This window comes from Geotrypetes seraphini, chromosome 3 (assembly GCF_902459505.1).
Source record: "Geotrypetes seraphini chromosome 3, aGeoSer1.1, whole genome shotgun sequence".
Taxonomy (NCBI): Eukaryota; Metazoa; Chordata; class Amphibia; order Gymnophiona; family Dermophiidae; genus Geotrypetes; species Geotrypetes seraphini.
In genome coordinates, this window is record NC_047086.1 from 135,208,210 (window position 1) to 135,229,903 (window position 21,694).

At 45.5% G+C, this 21,694-nt stretch overlaps 1 protein-coding gene across 1 annotated transcript in view; it reads left to right on the plus strand.

The window, feature by feature from the left end:
* The first annotated feature begins 1,141 nt into the window (after positions 1–1,141).
* Positions 1,142–21,694, plus strand: part of ADGRF3 (adhesion G protein-coupled receptor F3) — a 48,904-nt gene continuing 28,351 nt past the window's right edge. The window contains exons 1-3 of the mRNA XM_033938905.1: positions 1,142–1,277; positions 6,070–6,099; positions 9,045–9,115. Coding sequence (XP_033794796.1) covers positions 9,104–9,115 — 12 coding nt within the window. The 5' untranslated portion in view covers positions 1,142–1,277; positions 6,070–6,099; positions 9,045–9,103. The remainder of the gene's footprint in view (positions 1,278–6,069; positions 6,100–9,044; positions 9,116–21,694) is intronic.

Below are 21,694 nucleotides of genomic sequence, written 5' to 3' on the forward strand. Positions count from 1 at the left end.
CACACAAGCAAATGGTTTTCACATTTTGTCCTCCTCATGTGCAGGTGACATTAATTCCTTAATACACTGATGAGTTTGTATTTATTTTCAATATTATACTTAAGGTCATTTGTAACTAATGCCATCATTAAAATAGCAGCTGGTATCATAAATGACAATCCATTATATTTGATTTTTTTTCTCTTTCCATAGGTGAACATTTTAAACCATGGTTTGGATAAACAAATGTGTCCTTCTGATAGGTAGGTGCAATTTAATACTTGGCTGGTGATTAGTAGCCGTGAAAATTCTGCTTTCCATAAAACACTTTACTTTAGACACAAAGAGTAGTATTAAAATAGCTTCTGGGAGTGCCAAATAAACTTTTGAACCTATATGGGTGTTGTATTGGGCCAGCATGATCCTCCTGAGGCTTAGCAAGATGGGAATTCAATGACTAACTGCTGTACTGTTTTGAAGTAGTACTCAATGGTGACGTAGATATGTTGGGAGTATTTTATGTTGCTTATTTTTTTTTTCTCGAATTTTGTCCCTTCTCAGGGTAATATTTTGAAATGTATTATAAGTAATTATCTGATTGATTTTTGTATATGATGATATACTTATTTCTGTATATAGTTTTGAGGATCTTTCAGCCAAGCATTCACTTGTAAGAACAGAATTATATCTGTTTCTCTATACATATGTCCCAATATTCAGCTGGCAGTGAGCAGCACTTTTGCTGTCCACAGCTGCTAAAAAGTTAACCAGTTATGCCGATATTCGGCGCTAACTGGTTAACTTTATAGAGGTTAAAGATAGGACAGCTATTTATGTGGTCCTATTTGACCACTAAACCTATCCAGTTAGGCTCTGAATATCGGGGCCTAACTGGTTAAGTCACGTGATACATAGGTGCCAGCTCTGTAGGTGCTAGGGCACTCCCAATATTCTTTCTAACAAGGCCCAGGCATCAGAGCTGAAATCTTCCCGATGTAAAGCTGCAGGGGAAAGCAGGAAGTAAGGCTATGTCTCTGAAGCTATTGCTCCTGCCTCCCCATGCAGCCTATTGGTCAGATATTCCTCATCCAGCTAATAAGCTGCAAAGGAGGCAGGACCAGTAGCTTAGGAGACACCTTTGGTCAGGCATTCCTTACTAGCTAATAGGTTACAGAGGAAAACAGGTAGGAAGGTTGGTGTCTTCTAAGCTACTGGTCCTGCCTCCCCTTGCAGCCTATTGGTTGCTAAGGAATGTCTGAGCAATGAGTTAATAGCAGGTAGCAGAGGAGAGCAGTAGGGTAAGTCAGACAGGCTTCCTGCCTTTGGTCTACCATAGAGAGGGGGAAGTCCTGGGAAAGGAATGAGTAGACAGGGACGGATAGATTGCAAGAGGAAGAGAGACTGAGGGAAGAGATATGGATTCTGAAAGGAAGAACAGAGCTGAAGTGAATGCAAGCTAGGGGGTAGGGGGCATGCGCTTTGAAACAAAAATAAGTGTATGAGGGATGGGCTGAAGAAACAGAAATAGATTAGGACAGGGAGAGGAACTGTGTGGGGTTGAAAGAGCAGGGGGCTGAGAAAAGGGTTCTGAGAAGAGAGGATCAGGTTGGAGTAGGGTTACCATATTTGCGAAGTCAAAAAAGAGGACACATGACCCTGCCCTTGCCCCACCCATCCTCTACCCCACACCAGTCTCTTGGAACTGTTGTTTGTCTCTCTTGCTTTTACTGTGCTAATTGGTGGAAAAGTCTAGGCTTGCTTGTTGATATGGCAAATTAACAAAACAGCTGCTTTTAGGTGCTGCACTAATCCTGATTTCTCAAACTCAAGTTCCCTTTTCTCTGATATGGGCTCTGGTGAAAAGAGCTTATTCTCTGGCTCAAAAAAGCCAGTTTCCCTTTACATTTGTGTATTTGCAGCCATCTGCCTTCATTCCTGTGTTCTGCTTTGGTTTACAATCCTTAAAGGAGGCAAGATACTTCTGTGCTGCCACTTCATAATGCACTCCTTATGAGGGCTGGACATTTCCCTAATTGGGAAGGATCATTTCTTTTTGTTTTGGGTAATTTTCCCTGTCATTTCTCTCCAACGTCTTTAAAGCTGAAGTTCCCTCTCTGTTGGTTTCAGCCTCTGCTCTTCTGCACTCCGTTTTTGCTTCTCAGCAGGGTGCTTCTTGCTCCCCCTATGTCTCCCCTGCTTGTCCTCCACCTGCCTACCTATCTCCTTGCTGAAATTGAATCTTCGGGCTGGTCGACAGCAGCAGCGAGGTGAGCCTACTACCATCGGCCTGTCCTGGATGCTGCCTCTCTGAAGCGTCCCACCTACATGGGAACAGGAAGTCTTCCAGAGAGGTGACTTCCAGGGCAGGCCAATGGCAGCAAGCTCACCTCGCTGCTGCTGTCAGCCAGCCCAAAGATTCCATTTCGGCGAGGAGTTAGGTAGGTGGGGGATAGGCAGGGAAGAGAATACCCTGGACACCGTAGAAAGCTATCCGGACACCCAGATATTCCTCTAAAAAGAGGATATGTCCGGGTAAATCCAGATGTCTGGTAACCCTAGGTTGAGGGAAGAAGCACCAAGGGGTGAAAAGAGGAATGGAAATGTCAGGAGTGGTGAGAAGGAATGGTATGACTAGGAAGAAAAAAATAAGAACAAACAACTTCTTTCAGCATTGTCTCCTTCTTTAAACCTATCTACCCCCCTTTCAACATTGCTCCCTCTGTGTTCCTATCTACCCCATTTCAGCATTTCCCCTCTGTATCCCCTATCCTTCCTGCTTGTCCCTTCTCTATTCTATGTCACTGGTTGTCTCCATTTTCAGCGTATCCCCTCTCTTCTTTATTTCCAGCACCTTTGCACCCTCCCTTCAGTTCGGCCCAGCCCGATATGACATCTTTCCTTTCATTTCTCCCCCTCCTCTCTCTTTCTCCCCCCTTCACCAATGAGTCTTGCATCTGGCCTCTCCCTTCCACCTGCACCTGCACCCCTTCCCCATGGCCCTCTTCGGTGACTCAGCAGCAGCGGCGATCAAGACAGGCTGCTGACATTGGGGCCCTCCCTCTGTGAGTTCTGCCTATGCGGAAACAGGAAGTCGAAACAAAGTAGGCAGTACTCACAGAAGGAAGGCCCTGATATTGGCAGTCTGTCTTGATTGCTGCTGTAGCCGAGTCGTCCGAAGAGAGCCGCAGGGGTGCGGGTGCAGGTGGAAGGGAGAGGGCCATATGGGAGGCTGCCAGAAGAGGAAGGAGCTTCGGAGCACAGCCAACCCTGGCCAGGATGATTTATTTTTTAGGCTGCTGTTGCTGCCCCTCGAAATTGCAAAAACTGAACTAAAGTTCTCAAGCAAGGTCCTTGGCATCATTATCGATTCTTCTCTCTCCCTCAATGACCACCTCAACTCCTTGACTAAATCATGCTTTTTCAGCCTCCACATGCTGAGGAAAGTAAGATCCTATTTTGGCCAACAACATTTCACCGTCCTTGTCCAATCCATCATCCTCTCCAAATTAGACTACTGCAATGCCATCTACTTAAGCCTATCAAAAAAAAGTCTTCAAAGACTCCAGCTAATCCAGAATACTGCAGCCAAGTTGATCTTTGCAAAACGCAAGTCTGACCATATCTCCCCACTCCTAGCCAAACTTCACTGGCTCCCAGTGATTTCCAGAATCCATTTCAAATGCTTTTAAGATCATTCATGGCATCCTTCCTCCCTTAATCCCACTATCTTATAACCCCTCGAGTCCTGACTCTACCAGACCCGCCCAAAGGTATAAATTATCCTTCCCCTCTCTACACGGTATTCGCTATGCAGGCAAACTGGGAAAATCCCTTCTCTTCAGAATCACAGGTCTTTGGAACGACCTTACTACCCTGCTGCGGAAGCTGGGCTCCCTCCAATTATTCCGCAAGCAACTGAAAACCTGGCTTTTCACTAAAATGTAATTCTATCCCCCCTTACTCTTCTCTTCTATATATATAAGTTCATGTAAACCTTTTTTTTCCTTCTCTTCCTATATTTTAAGTTCTTGTAAACCGTGCCGAGCTCCACAACATCCGTGGAGATGATGCTGTATATAAACATAAGGTTTAGTTTAGTTTAGTTTAAAGAGACAAATTCAGAAAACCGCCTGAACTCCCAATGGAGCCATCTGAAAGAGGACATGTCCAGGGAACCCCAGACATTTGATAACTCTATGTAAGCATTGCTTTTGAGGTATAGTTATATTGATTTCTTAGGATGACAATTCTCCTTGTGTGACCCTGTGGGGGCAGTTCCTCCTTAAAGTACCCAGATGCTAGATCCAGAAATCCAGTCAGAGGACTAGGAGGAGGAGGACCTGAACTCTATTCTTTTATTGTCCCAAAGTTGTTCCTCTGCACTGGAGACGAAGGGTCTCAGCTGGAAAAGGCCAACCATGACAGGGCAGGATTAATTTGTCGAGGGCTCCTAGGCACACAAGTACACTGGGCCTCCTGCCCCGCCCCGCCCCACCCCACCATGCACCCAGGCGGAAACAAAAGCTGCGTCAGAGGGAAGCTTTGGGCAAGCAGCACCGCTTGCACAATTACAGTTCCCGTTGCCTTTCTTACCCGCGATGCTTGCTTGTCTTACTTTCCGTCGAGTGGGGGGGGGGGAGCTGCGTTGCCGATCGGAGTGGGGCCCGCATTGCCGAACGATGCTGGAGGGGCCCATTGCCATTTGGAAAAAACAATGTTGATGCCCTCCTTCATTGTGCCCCCCTGACCATTTCAGGCCCTAGACACGTGCCTACTTGGCCTATTGACTAATTCTGCCCTGATGACAGGGGAGCATCCCTGGACCTCAGGGAGGACCTAGCAGTGGGCTGGCTCTTAAGTCTATTGACTTAGTGGACATCATTACAGAAGTGCTATGGGAGTTGCAGCTGGAGCCTCTGCAGACCTCCACTACGCAGTGCTTATGGGCAGCACTAAAGCTCAGACAACCTGCTTTCCTTCTCATTCTGACATCACCAAGATGCTGACATACTTTTGGGATGCCCTGGAGGGGCCCCTTAGGGTAACTAGAGCTATGACAAAACTCTGCTGGAAAATGCTGAGTTTCAGCAGCTGTTTGTGTCCCCGAAGGTGGATTCCCTATTGGCGCAGGTCATGAGGCGGACATCCTTCCCCAGTGAGAGAGGCATATTCCTGAAAAATGCACAGGATAGATTTCATCCTGTGAAGACAGTTTGAGGCTGATGCTGTGGGTCTAAAAGCAATGGCTTCTTAGGTGGCACACGCATGTCATTCTAAGATGTGTCACTATCTGGAGGAAAATGAAGATGTCTACTCCCAATTACTTCTGACAGGGGTCAACTACATGGCAGACACACTAATCTATATAGGGTCCTAAGTATAATGTCTGCCTATACTATTTCGGCCCATAGAATGCTGTGGATTAGACAATGGGCTGACGATTCCACATCCGAAGTCATGTTGAGCAAGTTACCGTTCAATTTCTCCTTGAACGGTAACTTGCTCTTCGGAAAGAAACTTGATAATCTAATGCCCTATGTAATGGATTTTCAACCAAAGTCCTTGCCAGATTCCAGACATGGAGGGGCATTTTCAAACCATACGTCTTAAGACTGATTTGGACATATGGCGCCAGACATCCAAAGCCAGCAGTAAGAAAATTCCTATTATTAAAAGGCAAACCACCATACATCTAGAAATAATATATTTTTTTTAATCCTGTATCTGGACGTCCAGGCCATTGGAATGTCCAGACTGCCAGGACATCTATCTTTATACCATATTTTCAACCAAAATTTTGTAGCACACTCCATTGTGGCAGGAGAGTATCTTTCCAGGAACTTTAGGCTTGCACCTTGATACATTGTCAGTAATATACTGTATATATTAAAATTTTTAATTTAAAACAACATTCACATAGAAATATGTCAATGGAGAATAAAAAAGCAGTACAGTAGAACATTCATTTAACATAGATGGTGTCATACACTTTGACATGAGCGTTTTGTTTCTTCTGAAACCTGCCTTTGCATTTGATGAAACATGTCTGCAATGATATTCGTATTCTAATGGAATTTATTATTTTCACAGTGCTTGTGCTACAAAATGTTCCTGAAAAGGGTAAGCCTACTTTATTTCTAAATCTAACCCAAAAGGCTCTTTAACATGCTTGGTCTTATCAAGTTTTAAGTTTATTATAAATTTGATTAATCGCTTATTCAAAATTCTAAGCGATGTACAAATCAATAAAATTAAAAATTTCTGGGGGGAAACAAAACAAATAAATAGAACTAACCTGACAAAACATATTGAACAAAAGGAAAGGATGAGAAAAAAAATAAAAGTTGTTGATAGTAAATAAGACACGTATGGGAAAAAAACAATAGGAGGGGAGAGAGCAATGTGCTTCAAAAAAATTGTGAAATAGGATTCAATTGAGGCTCCTAATCAAGCTTTCTAGCTATCAAATGCATCTTATCTTTTTTTTTCAGAGATGATAAGCACGGCTCATACATAGTAGTACAGTGGGTTACATTTCATATACAGCTTGGAAATTTGTGGTATTTAACATTAGAGATTGGATTTTAAGGGGCTGAAACTGGATGCAAACCCCTTAGGAGTGGAAAAATAAATAACCCTCTCCCCCTTTTACAAAACCATGAAAGCTGTTTTTAGGCCAGTTGGCGTGCTGATTGAATGCTGTGCACTGCTCCAATGCTCATGAGCGTTGGAGCAGCGCAGAGCATTCAGTGCGCTGGCCGAAGTTAAAAACCACTTTCACGGTTTTGTAGAAGGGGGAGGGATAAAATGTAAGTGTGAGATGACAGTGGATGAAAACCAAGAAGAATGCTACTCTCCTTCTGTCATCTTCAGGGGACCCAATGTAAGCTGGTTCAAATTGAATCCAAGTTAATACTAGTGCTGAAATAGCATAACTGCGTGACTCACAAACAAACACATCATAGCTGGGGAGTCAAAAGAGATGACTTCTTGCGATTCGGACCACCAACTGGGGTCCAAACAGCTCTATGTAATAAGAAAAACCATGACTGTCTCATAGATGCCGACACCATACCTTTCATCCTCCAAGTCCAAATTTGTGGCCATTGAGACGCATTAATCTGTTGCTTTATCTCAATGCTCCAAATGTCACGAAGACCAGTTTTTGGTTTCTTATTTAAAAATCCAGATATTACTTTATACCACTGAGCGGCCAGGTGACCCAGGAAATCCGCCCGGAAGCACAGGAATGGCAAACTATCCTGGTTTTTAAGATCTTTCCAATCAGGGAACCCCTCCTGAATGGTCTGCTTCAACAGCAACCATCTATAACTTAGAGTTTTAGCAATACCAAATTTTTGTTGCAGTCGTGAAAACTCAAGCAGTTTACCGTCTAATACAACATCATCTAAAGTACACATGCCTGGATGTTTTTCAATTATGGGCTTTATTTTTTGGACATCCAACTCGGGACATCCCGAGTTTGACTTAGATTTCCTGTTGAAAATGGCCCCTATGGTTCTGATGTTACAAGCTCTATTCAGGTTTAATATGTGGATAGCTCAGCACTTAAACATTGCATAAACCAAGTCCCAATTTTACAAGCCTGGAATCTACACATATTAGATACAAAATGTGTTCAAATGGAAAGAGGGCGTGACAACTTCATGGACATTTAGGCCCTGGTTCTATAAAATACGCCTACGGTTATGCAGCTAGATCGGTGTGCCTAGCTGATCTAGGCGCCTAACTTAATTGCTTTAATTGGCTTAATCAGCACTGATAATTGAAAGCTCCATTAAAAACCAATTTTAAACCAATTAAAAAAAATTAATTAGCCAGTAGGCACCTAACTCGGTAGGTGCCTATTACTTCAAGGTAGGCATCTACACCAAGGTGCCTACTGGTGCCTACACGGAAAGTAGACATGGTTAGGGGTAGATTTGGGGTGGAGTTTGGGTGTGGATTGAATTAAGGCACCTACCTTAGGTGCACTCATTTAGGCCAAGAAATCCCTGGCCTAAATGGCAGTGCGCCTAAAGATTTAACACATACCAGTGTCTAAGATTACTTAGGTGCTGCTAGGCTCAATTCTATAAATGGCGCCTAATGGTTGATTGACAGCCACGTCAAACGACGCCTAGGAGCTAGGCGCCATTTAAAGAAACAGGTCCTTAGTCCCCGTTTCAAAAGGGGACTAAATATCTATGCCTTAAAAGATCAGTGGATTCAGTGACCAACTGCTATTGAGCAGCACTCCCCTAGAGGGATTAGGGGGGGTTGCACCCTTTATCACTAAGTGGTTTTTAGGTCCTTCCAAATGCCAAACCAGCAAAGTTAACAGGGAATTGTAACAATCTCAGGAATACAGTATAACCAGTTACCTTTCTGATCTTAAAAACATAACCGATTATGTGCTGGCTTACTAAAGCCTCCTTTTACTAAACTGTGGGAAAGCTTCTCATCGTGGGCTAGTGATGCAAATGATCCAACACTCATTCAATTCCTATGAGCATTGGAACATTTACCTCACTGGCCTGCAGTAAGAAGCTCTTCTGTGGTTTAGTAAAACCCAGCGTAAATGTCTATTTCCTATACATTTTTTAAAATGGATGTTTATGTCCCATGCACCTGGTGCATAAACATCCATTTCCCTGTATTTTAGAACAGGCTTTAAGTCAACAGATTCTGTTTCTTACTTACAGGTAAAAACTGAGTTGCATTGATTTGTACATAACAATTCATATTTTTATGACTTATCTAAAATAGCATTGTATATATATATATGTATATATTTTGTAACAAATAATGGAATATATCTGGGCACCATTAATCACATATATTCTACTGGGAGAGCATATTCAGCATAACACTGCTCTCTCATTTGAAATATTTTTTTTTAGATGGAACAGAACATTTTCATATAAAAAAAGGGTAAATGGTGTATCTTTGTAAGGATATATGTGGTTATTTATCACTAAAAATATATATGGATGCCTACCTATATTTTGTTTGTTTTTAACTTTCATCTCTCTGTCTCTGAACATCTAATTTTCTCTCCCTAGAGACCTCATCAGATGAGGAAAAGGATTCTGAAGAGGAAAGACCATCCAAGAATCACGAGATGTCATCTTCGGTATGCAACTTCATATACTTGCAATCCAATTATGATAATATGCATCACTGTCAGATATGGCCCACAATCACCTGCTGATTTAAAGATAGTAGTGTTAGCCATCAGTGAGCACAGCCTAAGAGTATTCCCATAACAGGAATCACTTGCCATGAGATAAGCTCACATTAAATTATTGTAATTGCCTGACATTGTCAAGGTATATAGACAAGATCTGATCAATTTTTCAGCCTAACCGCTGATCTGAGCATTTAACTCCACAGTAGAGAGTTGCATGGGGACAGAAATCCCACCCATCCCCGCCCGTCCCTGCCAGGATCCTCTCCATCCCCACCCGTCCCCATCAGGATCCTCTCCGTCCCCACCCATCCCCGCAAGGAATTACCTCCATCCCCGCCCGTCCCCATAAAAAGCAGCAATTACTTCTGACAGGATCATCAATTCCACAGTTTCTTTTGTGTTTGCGCTGCTGTTTTCCTTGTGGAATCTCTTTGGTGGAACCCATTTTTTGTTTTCTGTTCGGGTAATTAGCTTATAAACCCCCTCTTTTACTAAGGCTGACGTGTCCATTATATTATATGGACGAACCCTGCTTCCAAAGCCTTCCATCCCAGTGAGAGTCCCGTTGGCTAGAGAGGGGTTCCTGTGGGAGTCCTGTAGGTTAGGAGGGATTCCCGCGATCCCCATTCCCATGCAGACCTCTACTCCACACTGCTGCAGAATAGAAGCTCTAACCACCACTGCACTATCCAATTAGTGCAGGGATAGGCTTAGATAGAACTGATACTTAAGGGGGTTAGCAACAATATTTAGACCACTAACTGGTCAAGTAGCTAAATTTAGGCCATAGAAAAGGCTATCCTAAGCTGCTGATTCATAAGGCTTACTGGTGCTCTCTCCTAGTGCTGCCTGATTCGCGATTCAAATCGATTCTCCAATTCACTATGGGTGAATCTATTTGAATCGGTTTGTTTTTTAAGAAAATCGGACTTACTGATTCGTCAGCCCCCTTGTTAAAGACCTGTTCAGGCTTTCCGTCTGCCATCGGATGCCTTGCTTCTGGTGTAACTTCCAGGCAGTGGTTTTGCAAAACTGGAAGTTACATCGAAGCAAGGACTCCGGTGGCAGAGGGAAAGCCCGAACGGGTCTCTGGTGCAGATCGGCAGCAGCAAGACTCTCTCTCTCCCGGCCGCAAGTATTTCTCTTCTCCACCCTGGCCAGGCAAAAGCGGCGGTAGCGAATGCAATTCACTACCCTGCTGCTACTCTGGCGTCTTCTCTCCATTCGGCCGCCCAAGTGGAAACAGGAAGTTTTCACTGAGGGCGGGCCGCGGTGGAGAGAAGACGCAAGGAGTAGAGGCAGGAGTGGATCGCTACCACCACCAGCAGCACATTGTACAATAATGTCAAAGTAAAGGTAGTTAAAGCTTTCCGAACTTTACAAGAAGCCATCAAATGCAACTATGAGCACTGGCAGATTTGGGGAAACTACATTCTTACCAGTACTGATATAGGAGAGTTTTCAGAAGCTATTAAAGCTTATCACCGACTTATGGATTTACAAGACAAATAGAAAGATATTCAGGTGCTGAGCATTCTGATGAAGGCAGTGGTGGATGGAATAGTTGATTGAAAGGGAGAATTGGCAACAAGTTTGAAGGGGAAACTGCAGGAGTTGTTTGAAAGATTGATTGCTAGAGAGACAAATGATGGAGAAATCTGGAAACTATATGCTAAACTATATGGCAGTGGAAAGAGTGATAATGAAGATGATAATAAATGTATATTCCCCTATTCATGGAAGCTCAATTGTTCATTGAGGATTTCTCAGTTGGTTGCTCATTTCTTGGAGCTCTCTGATTAAGATGACCATTGTTCTGACATCATTAGCTAACTCGATGCAGATGTCACTCCTTCCAACATCTGTGAATAGTTGCTTTGCTTTGGAAGATAATCCTTGGAGGTTAAGTCATACTGAAGAGAGAATTCTCACCATAAAAAAGGTAGATGGAGGGAGAGGGGAGATGGGGGAGTTGGTGGACTGAAGGAGAGATGGGGAGAAGATAGATGGGAGAAATGAACTTGGTGGAGGGGAGATGGACTTGTGGGAGATCATGGAGAGGGGAGATGGGGGAAGGATAGAAGAAATAAGGATCTAAAAACAGGAGAGGGAGAGAGATGATGGACAATTGGATTTAGGGAGGGAAGGAACAGAAAGGAAGAGAAATTGGACACAAGAGATGGTGGGGGGGAATAGAGATACTGGATAGGAGGGTAGTTAGAAAGAGAAAGGGAGAGCTGGTGGGGAAGGAGGGAGAGATGCTGGATGACAGGGTAGTTGAGAAAAAGAGAGATGGTGGATCTGGGCAAGAGACCCTGGCAAGCAAGTTATCAAAAGAAGATTGTTGCAGAGCCTGGGACCAACATGATTTGAAAAATGAGCAGACAACAAAAAGTTAAAAAAAATAATTTTATTTTCTGTTTTGTGATTATGTGTCAGATTTGAAATTTGTATCCTGCCAAAGCTGAGCTAGGATTTAACAGAGAGAGGAAAAGTCTTTTTTGTTTGTTTATACCACAGCACCAGTGTGGGTAGGAGAGGGCAAAGAGGGTGAAGAGGCTATAAAATAAACTCACCAGGATGTTTGGAAAAAACACCCAATTGTGCAGGAAAATCAAATCGAATCGAAATATTTTTTTCCTGAATCGGGCAGCACTACTCTCTCCCTCCCCCATGATCCCAATCCTCTTGCTGCCTAGCATTAAGTATCCAGGACTAATTCTGTTCATGGTGATCAATGGTTTAAAAATAGAAGGTAAAATTCTAGTTTACTCATCACATGGCCAATGCTCCCTCTAAGGATTGTCAGGGTACAGGCAAATATTTTCTCATGAGCAACAAATTCTAAAAAGATTTTTTCATGTGAGTAGGGTTACCAGATTTTACTCCCGTAAAATCTGGACCCATAGCCCTGCCCCCAGGCCTACCCAGTTCCACCCAGCCTACCCTGATTCGCCCCCAGCCCTGCTCCCCTTAACCTGTTCTCGTCTTCAGGACCGCGTTGGGAGGGCATCTGCATGGATAGAATGCGATGACATCATACACATGCATGCATGCACGTGATGTCACCGCATTGCATCCGCACATGTGCAGATGCCCCCCTACCATGATCCCAAGGTGGAAGCTTTTCAAAACTCAGACAAAGTGCCGGGTTTTGAAAAGCCATCCAAAAAGTCAGACATGTCCTCTAAAAAGAGGACATGGCTAGGTAAATCCGGACATCTGGTAACCCTACATGTGAGCAGCAAGTTCTAAAAACATTTTCCCAGATTTACAAGTATTTTTGTGAGTGACCATGTAAAATCTGTGAGCGATGCTCCTAGAATTTATGACTGAATGACCTTATGGCTAGTGTGGCAGATCATCTCCCAAGTTTTTTACCAGACATTAGACCGAAGCCCATTAGAGGGGCTGGACAATCTAATTTTCAAGGCTCATATTTTCACCAGTATTCAGGAGGAGCCTCGACCATAAGACCCTATCAAGGAACCCAGCAGAAATTCATAGGGGCCAGGAGGCCTCAGTCCTCTGGTTCTCATCCAGCTACAACCACTAAAAAGGCACAATGATGTCAGAGCTGCAGTGTCTTTTTCTAGGGGATGGTTGTCGAACTATGTGGAGGCCTGGGACCAAATAACTATGGACAGATGGGTGCTAGATATAATTTAAGAGAGCTACAAACTCGACTTTGCCCACCCTTTACCAGACTTGTTTGTAAACTCCTCGGCAAGTAGGCTGGAAAAAGTGAACAAAGTTCTTTCTACAGTGCACTGTAGAGCTTGTACTGCCTGTAGAATCAGGCTTGGGCAGATACTCCATATACTTTGTAGTACCCAATAAAGGATCAGATGGTTGGAGGTCTATTTAGGACCTCAAGACCATCAATGCGGCTCTGAAAATCCCACGATTCCGCATGGAAACTGTTTAGCCAGTCATTGCAGCTGTAGCACCGGAAGAATTCCTGGCCTCCCTAGATTTCATGGAGGCCTACCTACACATTCCCATTTTTCCAAAGCTCAGGAAGTTTTTAAGATTCCACATGCTGCAGAGGCATTATCAGTTCTCAGCACTTCCCTTCGGACTGGCAACGGCATCTCGCACATTCACCAAAGTGATAGTTGTGGCAGTGGCATACCTCTGCAAAGTGGGGTTACAAGGGTACCTCTACAATTAACTGATCAGAGCCGTATCCTGCAAAGGGGGAGAGAAGGCAGTATTACAGGTGATACAGGTCTTACAGAACCTGGGTTGGATCATGAATTTTCAAAAGATACTCCTAGTACCAACCCAGTCTCATGAGTATTTGGGAGTTCTTTTCAACATAACAAAAGGCCATGCAAACAGAAGATTTGCAAGCAAATAGCCATAGCAGCCCCTACAGCGTGACACTAGCTCCAAATTCTAGGATCTATGACATTCTTCCCCTATGCTCCCCTCTCCACCCCCTCCCGATAAACTCCATTCATTGGGCAAGTCCATCCTATCCATATCCTTCTCCTCCCTTCTCCGTCCCTTCTATCTTGCTGCGCCACATGCATGGAACAAACTGCCTGAATTCTTATATCAGGCGCCATCTCTGGCAGTATTCAAATCGAAGCTAAAAGCCCACTTTTTCTATGCTGCTTTCAACTCCTAAATCCTACTCACCATAAAATTATATATATCCATCCTATCATTCTCTCTGCAAGAAATTCCCCAACCCTATATGTCTTGTCTATCTGTCCAAATTAGATTGTAAGCTCTTCTGAGCAGGGGCCTTCTATTGCATGTTAAATTTACAGCACTGTGTATGCTTTTCAGCGCTATTGAAATGTCAGAGTAGTAGACCAGTGGTTAGTGCAGAGGATTGTGAATCAAGGAACCCAGGTTCATATCCTACTTCAACTCTCACTCTTTTTTTTAATAATTATGAGCCTTCCGGAAACAGAAAAATACTTACTGTACTAAATATATGACACCTGCAAGCCTGAAGGCTGTTGAAGTGGTGTGCATTCAGGTACAATAGGCATTTTTTTTTTTTTTTTAAATGAAAGCTTTTATTAACAATAAACACAGCAAGTATTACATATACATAGGAGATACAACAGCAATGGAACAACAAGCAATACACCACACTCCAGAAAACGTCCGAAGTGAAGCCCAGAGCAGAAACATATGTAATCCCTACAGTTCAACAAAAACAGACTAATATACCCACCAGAACACAGCCCATACCCCCCTCCCCCTCCCCCCAGGGACAAAACGCCAAACCCACAGCACCCAATAGGTTGAGATACATCCAAGGTTATACGCAAACCAAAAATGAAAGAGAAAAATGATTATGAATTCCCCCAAGTCCCAATCTTTCCAGTCCAGCCCCAAGCTCAACTCAAGGCCCCCAGCCACCCCTGCCACAACCCCCCACAGAAGCCCGAAATCTACGCCAAATGTGAGCATATCCATGTAATTTACCATGCCGTAGGGCCGTTAAATGGTAAAGGAGCTGCCAATTGAGCAAGCGTTGCTCCACCATGTCCCATGTGGGAGGGTGCGTTTGATTCCACAAGGAGGCTATTGCCAATCTAGCAGCAGTAAATGCCAACTTGCAAAACAGAGAATCCCCCCAAGCCAGATCCAATTGATGCCAGAACAACAGGGCATGTCGCCAATCAACCGGAATCTGGATACCCAGGATCCGGGACACTCGAGAGGAAACCCCAGTCCAGAACCCACACACCCTCCCACATTGCCACCACATATGGAAGTATGTACCCACCTCCCCACAGCCCCTCCAACAAAGAACACTCGCACCCTCCTGCCAACGTGCCACAGCCTGTGGGGTATAGTACCAACGAAAGAGGACCTTATATCCATTTTCTATCAGCAAGGCAGCTATACCCGCTGAGGAGATCTCTGACCAGATGTCCCCCCAGGTGTCCCAGGAAATAGCAGAACCCCAATCACCCTCCCAAGCCTTCATGTAGGGATGTTGGGCTCCCCGACTATTAAGGCACCGATACACTGCAGATAGAGCTCCCTTCCGGAGCACCGGACCCAGCACCAGCTCAAAGGGAGTCTTGCCACCCCTCAACTCCCCCAGTAGACCCGAGGTCCGGATATAGTGAACAACTTGTATATAGGGAAACAGATCCCGGACCCCAAAGTCAAACTGGCCTCGGAGCTCTGTGAAGGGTCTAATACGGCCCAAAACCGGATCCCACAATTGTCCCACACATACTAAGCCCCTAGATTCCCAAGTAGCAAACACTCCCCCTCCCCTTCCCGGTGGGAAGTCAGCATTATGTCTCAACGGGGTATACCAGGAGTGGCGCCTACCCAACAATAAACCCCTTCGGGTCTGGTTCCATACCCTCAAAGCAGTTCTAACCGAGGACAAACCGCCCACCCACCGCACCCTGCCAGGTAACCATGGCCGATGTAATAAAGGCACCCCATCACTTAAACTGTGTTCTATCCTCACCCACGGCTTCGGTGTCTGCGTCTGCCACTCTAAAAGGGCGTGCAGCTGGGCAGCCTGATAATATTTTACCACATTGGGAACCCCCAGTCCCCCATCACTCCTCCCCATACATAAGACCTTCCTACTCACTCTAGGCCTCCGACCAGCCCAAATAAAATCGAAGATATGTCTTTGGACCCCCTCCAACGCTCTCCTGCCCACCCAGAGCGGTAACACCTGGAATAAGAACAAAAGACGCGGCATAATCATCATCTTCACAATTGCCACCCTGCCCAACCAAGAGAAGTACTGATCCTTCCAACTAAGCAAGTCTTGTCGGATGCGGCGGAAGAGCGGAGGAAAGTTCAGATCATAGAGATCCACTCCCGGCGGTCCGAAACATACCCCAAGATACCGCAATGAATGCTGGACCCACCGAAACAAAAACCGGTCCCGAAAGTAAGACACTCGGTCATCAGACAGGTTAATATTAAGGAGCTCAGATTTTCCAACATTGACTCGAAAGCCCGATACCGCACCAAATTCCTCCAACTCTCCTAATATAGCAGGTAAGGAGCCTTCAGGATCCTCCACCGTGAACAGAATATCATCCGCGAACAGAGCCAACTTATAGTCCCCTCCCGGCACCGCAATCCCCTTAATATCCTGATTCATCCGCACCCGTTGCGCCAGGGGCTCCACCGACAACGCAAAAAGGAGCGGAGACAGAGGACACCCCTGACGCGTTCCCCGTGCTAGAGAAAAAGTCTCCGAGTAACCCCCATTCACCTTAATACAGCCAAGAGGGCAATTATAAAGGACCTGTATCCAATCTCGCATGCGTGGACCCAAACCCACCACCTCCAAAACCCGAAACAGGAACGGCCAGGAGACCCTATCAAACGCTTTCTCAGCATCGATAGACAAAAACACCGTTTCCCTCACACCCTCCCTGGCCCGCTCAAACAGGTTATATATCCGGCGAGTATTATCACCTACTTGACGTCCCGCCACGAAGCCCGACTGGTCCGGATGAATCAGCCGGGGAATCCAGCTCATCATTCTGTCCGCCAAGATCCGCGTGAAAATCTTAGTGTCAACCCCCAAAAGCGAGATCGGTCTATAAGAAGCACATTGAAGGGGGTCCTTCCCCTCCTTGGCCAACACCGTTACACCCGCCAGTCGCATGAAGAAGGGCAGGGCACTATTCTCCTGCAAGGAGTTAAGAAAGCGTAACAAAGGAGGTAGCAGAAGATCCTGAAAACGTTTATAGTACCGAACGGTAAAGCCATCCAACCCGGGCGACTTACCCAGTTTCATAGAACGCAACGCTCCACGAGCCTCAACCAGCGTGAGAGGACGGTCCAAACGCTCTACATCCTCACGTGCAATCCGGGGCAACTCCGCCGAAGTTAAATAAGCATCCAGGTCCGTCAAGGGCCCAGGAGCTTCCGGAGTGTATAGATGGGAGTAGTATTCCACAAAGCGGGCACGAATAGCATCCTCTTTCTGCAACAGCTCGCCTGAGGCCGCCCGAAGCAAGAGGATCTGATTGCGCGTCTGCCTCACTTTCAGACGATGGGCAACCAGTCAACTAGCCTTGTTAGAAAACTCAAAATATCTCTGTTGAAGAAGTTGTAAATTATGATGTAATCGCTCTAAATCCAAAGCTTGAAGATCCCGACGCGCTTGAAACAATCGCCCACGCAATGCTACATCCCAAGGGCTACGCTTATGCATGCTCTCCAACCGACCAATCAAAGTCAGCAGCACCGCCGCATCTTCCCGTCTCTTACGCTGTCGGGCCGAGGCCAGGGCAATCAATCTACCCCTAAGGGTAGCCTTCAACCCCTCCCATACCGCTTCCAACGAAGCTCCACACTCCACATTCACATCCAAATAGTCCTGTATCCATCCCTCAATCTGTTCCCCCACCTTTGGGTCGTCTAGGAGACTATCATTAAAACGCCAGAATTTCTGTCCCGAACCACCCCCCGTCCCCTGCAACCGCAACCAGATCGGGGCATGATCCGACCACGTAAGGGATTCAATCCCCGCTGACGCCACCCGACGGAGTAGTCCCCGCTCCACAAAAACATAATCAATTCTGGAGTAAGAGGAATGTAGGCCCGAAAAATATGTACAGTCCTTGACTGATGGATGTAACCACCTCCAACAATCCACCACATTCAGAGTAGCCAATGCCTCTCGCAACAGTTTACGATCCCTTCTCCCATAGTAATCCGCCCTCCCTGAATTATCCAAATGTGGTGTCACAGTAAGGTTAAAATCCCCTCCAAACACCAGGGCCCCCCCCCTTAAACCGGAGAATCCGAGGTACCAGCTCATGAAAGAAGGCCCCTTGACCCTCATTAGGAGCATAAATATTAACCATAGAGTACAAGACCCCCTCAATCAGGGCCTCCATCATGATATATCTACCCTGAGGATCCCGCACCACCCTATGGACTTCACACCGAATCCCCTTACGAATAAGTATTCCCACCCCTCCCCTCTTGGAAGTGCCCACCCGGGAAGCCCAAAAAGCATGTGGAAACCTAGAGTCACTAACCATAGATTCATGAGACTGAAGTAGATGGGTTTCCTGGACAAAACAAACATCAGCCCTCAGGCGCAATAGCTCTCTATAAAAAGCTCTTCTCTTATTAGGGGAATTCAGACCCCTGATATTATAAGATACCAACCGAAACCCTTCCATATTCCAAGTAAACCAAGGACAATGCAAACCCAACCCCATCATACTCGTCCCCATATCCCTCCCTTCCCCCCCAGCCCTCCCCCCACCCCCCCTCCCCCAAAGTAAGAGTCCACAGATCTCCCACCAGCATACAAGAAAGTGAACCATCCCCATGGCCCCTTACACAAACCCCACAGCCAAATGTCAACTATCAAGTATAGTACCCACAACAATCCCTATGAACCACCCCCCCAGCCCCACATATCCCCCTCACCATCATTCGCACTCCCCCTCCCCCACCCCTCCCCCACCCCTCCCCCACAGAGCAATGCTCCCCAACATAGCACACATACAGCCCTGCCACATTCCCCTTCCCACCTTAGTCCAAAACCAGTCCATGATCTGCTCCCCCAAAATTCCCAGTCAACACTCAAAACCCAGGTACCCATCTCCGAAGAAGGGGTAAAGAAACAACCCACTCAGGCAGGAAAAGTACATATGAAATGGGAACAAAGTAAACTCTGTCAATCAGCCCTCAGGGGGGGCGCTTGTGGAAGAAGCGGTAGCTCGGAGAGGGTGTCCTCCCCCTCGACCACCCCTCCCGCTCCTGGATCCACTCTCCACGCGTTGCCATCGGGAGGACGCGGGATGCCCCGGTCGGTTGAGCACCGCACCCCCTGCAGGGGCTGCCTCTTCCGGAACCTCGATACCCGCTTGTTGCAACACCCCACGAGCTTCCCGAACTGTGGTAACTTTGGTATGAACTCCATTGATGGTGATAACCACTCCAAAAGGGTATGTCCAGCGGTAGCGCAGATTGCTACGCTGCAAGGCCTTGGTCACCTCTCTGAAAGCCCGACGTTTCTGGAGCGTGCCCGCAGCCAGGTCTTGGTAAAACTCCAGCCGATGACCTTCCCAAGTAACATTGCCCAACTCCCGTGCTCTGCGGAAAATCTGCTCTTTAAGGGCAAAGCTCTGCAAACATAGCACAATATCCTTAGGTTGATCTGTTGTCCGGGGTCCCAGAGCTCGATGCGCTCGCTCAATTCCTGGCTCCAGTGCGTCATCCTGTAGCAGCCATCTGAGCAGCTTAATAGTAGTAGCGCGAACATCTTTAAATTCAGGCAGATCCGGCAGGCCCCGCACCCTCAAGTTATTCCGCCGGGTGCGGTTCTCCAGGTCCTCGACCTTGTCCAATAGAAGTTGATAGTCCGCAGAAGCAGTTTCCAGAGATCTCTGCACTCCAGTCACATTTTCCTTGCAGCTATCTAGGCGCATCTCCACCACCTCGACCCTCGTGCCCACCTCCACCAGGTCAGTGCGCAGCTCCTGTACTGCCTCCCGAACCTGCACCGCCACTGCCGATATTTCGGATTTCACCTCCGCTATCCATCGTTGCATGTCCGCTTTAGTTAGCGGTTCTAGTGAGGCACTCTCCGGCAGCGGGTCCGTGACCATATCAGCCACAGCCGCGATGGCTCCGCTCAGTTTCGCCGCTTCCCCGCTGCTCGTCTCCAGGCCCACGCTGCCACGTGCAGCTCTGCCCATCGCTTGCTCCAGCGTGCGCTGGCCCGATTTTTCGCTGGGCAACTTTTTCCGCGTTGCCATGGGTCCGCTGTCTTCCCACACTCCTCACCAGCACCCGGGGGTACAAGAATTGCGCCGTTTACTCAACAAAATGATAGTTTAAACGCTGGCCCGAACGGAGCTCTCAATTCAAGCTTCCATCCGCGGCGATGACGTCACTTCCTCCTTCTACAATAGGCATTTTTCAGGCCCTAGAGGGATCATTTCTTTCATGGGTACTATAGTTAGATTGTGATCCCATAGGGACAAAGAGGGAAATTACTTAAAGTACCTGATTAGTTTTGTGGCCATTATATTAATCAAATTTTAATTGTTTTGTAAACCGCTTTGAAGCCTGCGTGGTGATTTAGCGGTATATAAACTCTGCATTAAAATTTTTAAAAAATTAAATCACATTTTCGAAAAAAGAATTCTAATAAAGTTTGACCCTGTGTTTTTTGGTTTATGGCCCACTAATCAAAAAACTACTCCTGTTATGCAGGGATGTCTGTGTGACCATAGTTTTGAAAATGTCAGACGGATGCTCATGTCTCTGTTTTGTTGTTCAAAAGTTGGACATTCATTTGAAAAATGACTATTCATTTTGAACATCTTCAGTGCAAAAACATCTATCTCACAGCCATAATCAAACAAGAAGTCTAGATAGTTTTTGGGATGTTATGAACAGGACAGGGATTTTTTTTTGGGGGGGGGACTTGGACATATTTTTGAAAATGCTCTTCTCTATTTGTTTTTCTTGTTAATTTGATTTGTTATTCTATTTCTAGGAATAGGCAGAATATAAATGTCTATTTGAAATTAAATTAAATCCTGACTATCTATTATAACAGAGAGAGAGAGCGAGAGAGAGAATAAACTTGTTTCAAATTAATGGAAAGACAATCCATTAGGTCCATATTGCTCCAAGTTTTTCACTTTTTGCATGTTTGCCTTTTTGCATATTGCTTTGTATAATACAGACAAATCACTGAAGGAATAATATAATTCATCTGATGCTTAGATAAAGAGCAAACAATAAGGTGCCTGTGTACGCAGCATAAATATGTTTGTGTAGGTGTCTTTGTTCTACTTCCTAGCTATCACATTCTCACTGAAAAGCGTGCTCTTGTCAAATGGCTCCACCGTGTGGCATAACAAAAAAAACCTCTATGCCTGTTCTCTGTCTTAGGCTTCTGCAGCTGGCATTATGATTGTCGCTGTTTTCTGGGTCTCACAACATCTGGGTAGGTAGAACCAATGTTTCAGCCAAAATGCTGTGGCGTGATGACTGAAACATCAGTTCTACATATCCAGATGTGGTGAGACCTGGAAAACTGTAATAATGAACTCTATGCAAGTTTCAAGCTTAATTTTATTTTGATATACCACCTATCTATCAGTCACCGCCTATCTATCAGTCGGTGTACATACAAAGTTGTTTTTTTTTCCAATTCTTTATTCATTTAAAAAAAACTCACAATAAGTGTTACATGCAAAGTTTAAAAACCAAAACAAAATAAGTTTAAAACAAAATTACTAATGGGGCAGACCAATACACGTGATAAACATAGGGCTCCTTTTACGAAGGTGCGCTGGCGTTTTTAGCACACGCACCGGATTAGCACGCGCTATCCAAAAAACTACTGCCTGCTCAAGAGGAGGCGGTAGCGGCTAGCATGTGCGGCATTTTAGCGTGCGCTATTCCGCGCATTAAGGCCACAACGCGCCTTCGTAAAAGGAGCCCATAGACTTGTTACAGGAGGAAGGGAGGGGATACTAGTTATATTAGTTTCTTATTAAAAACCAAAAAAAAGAGGAA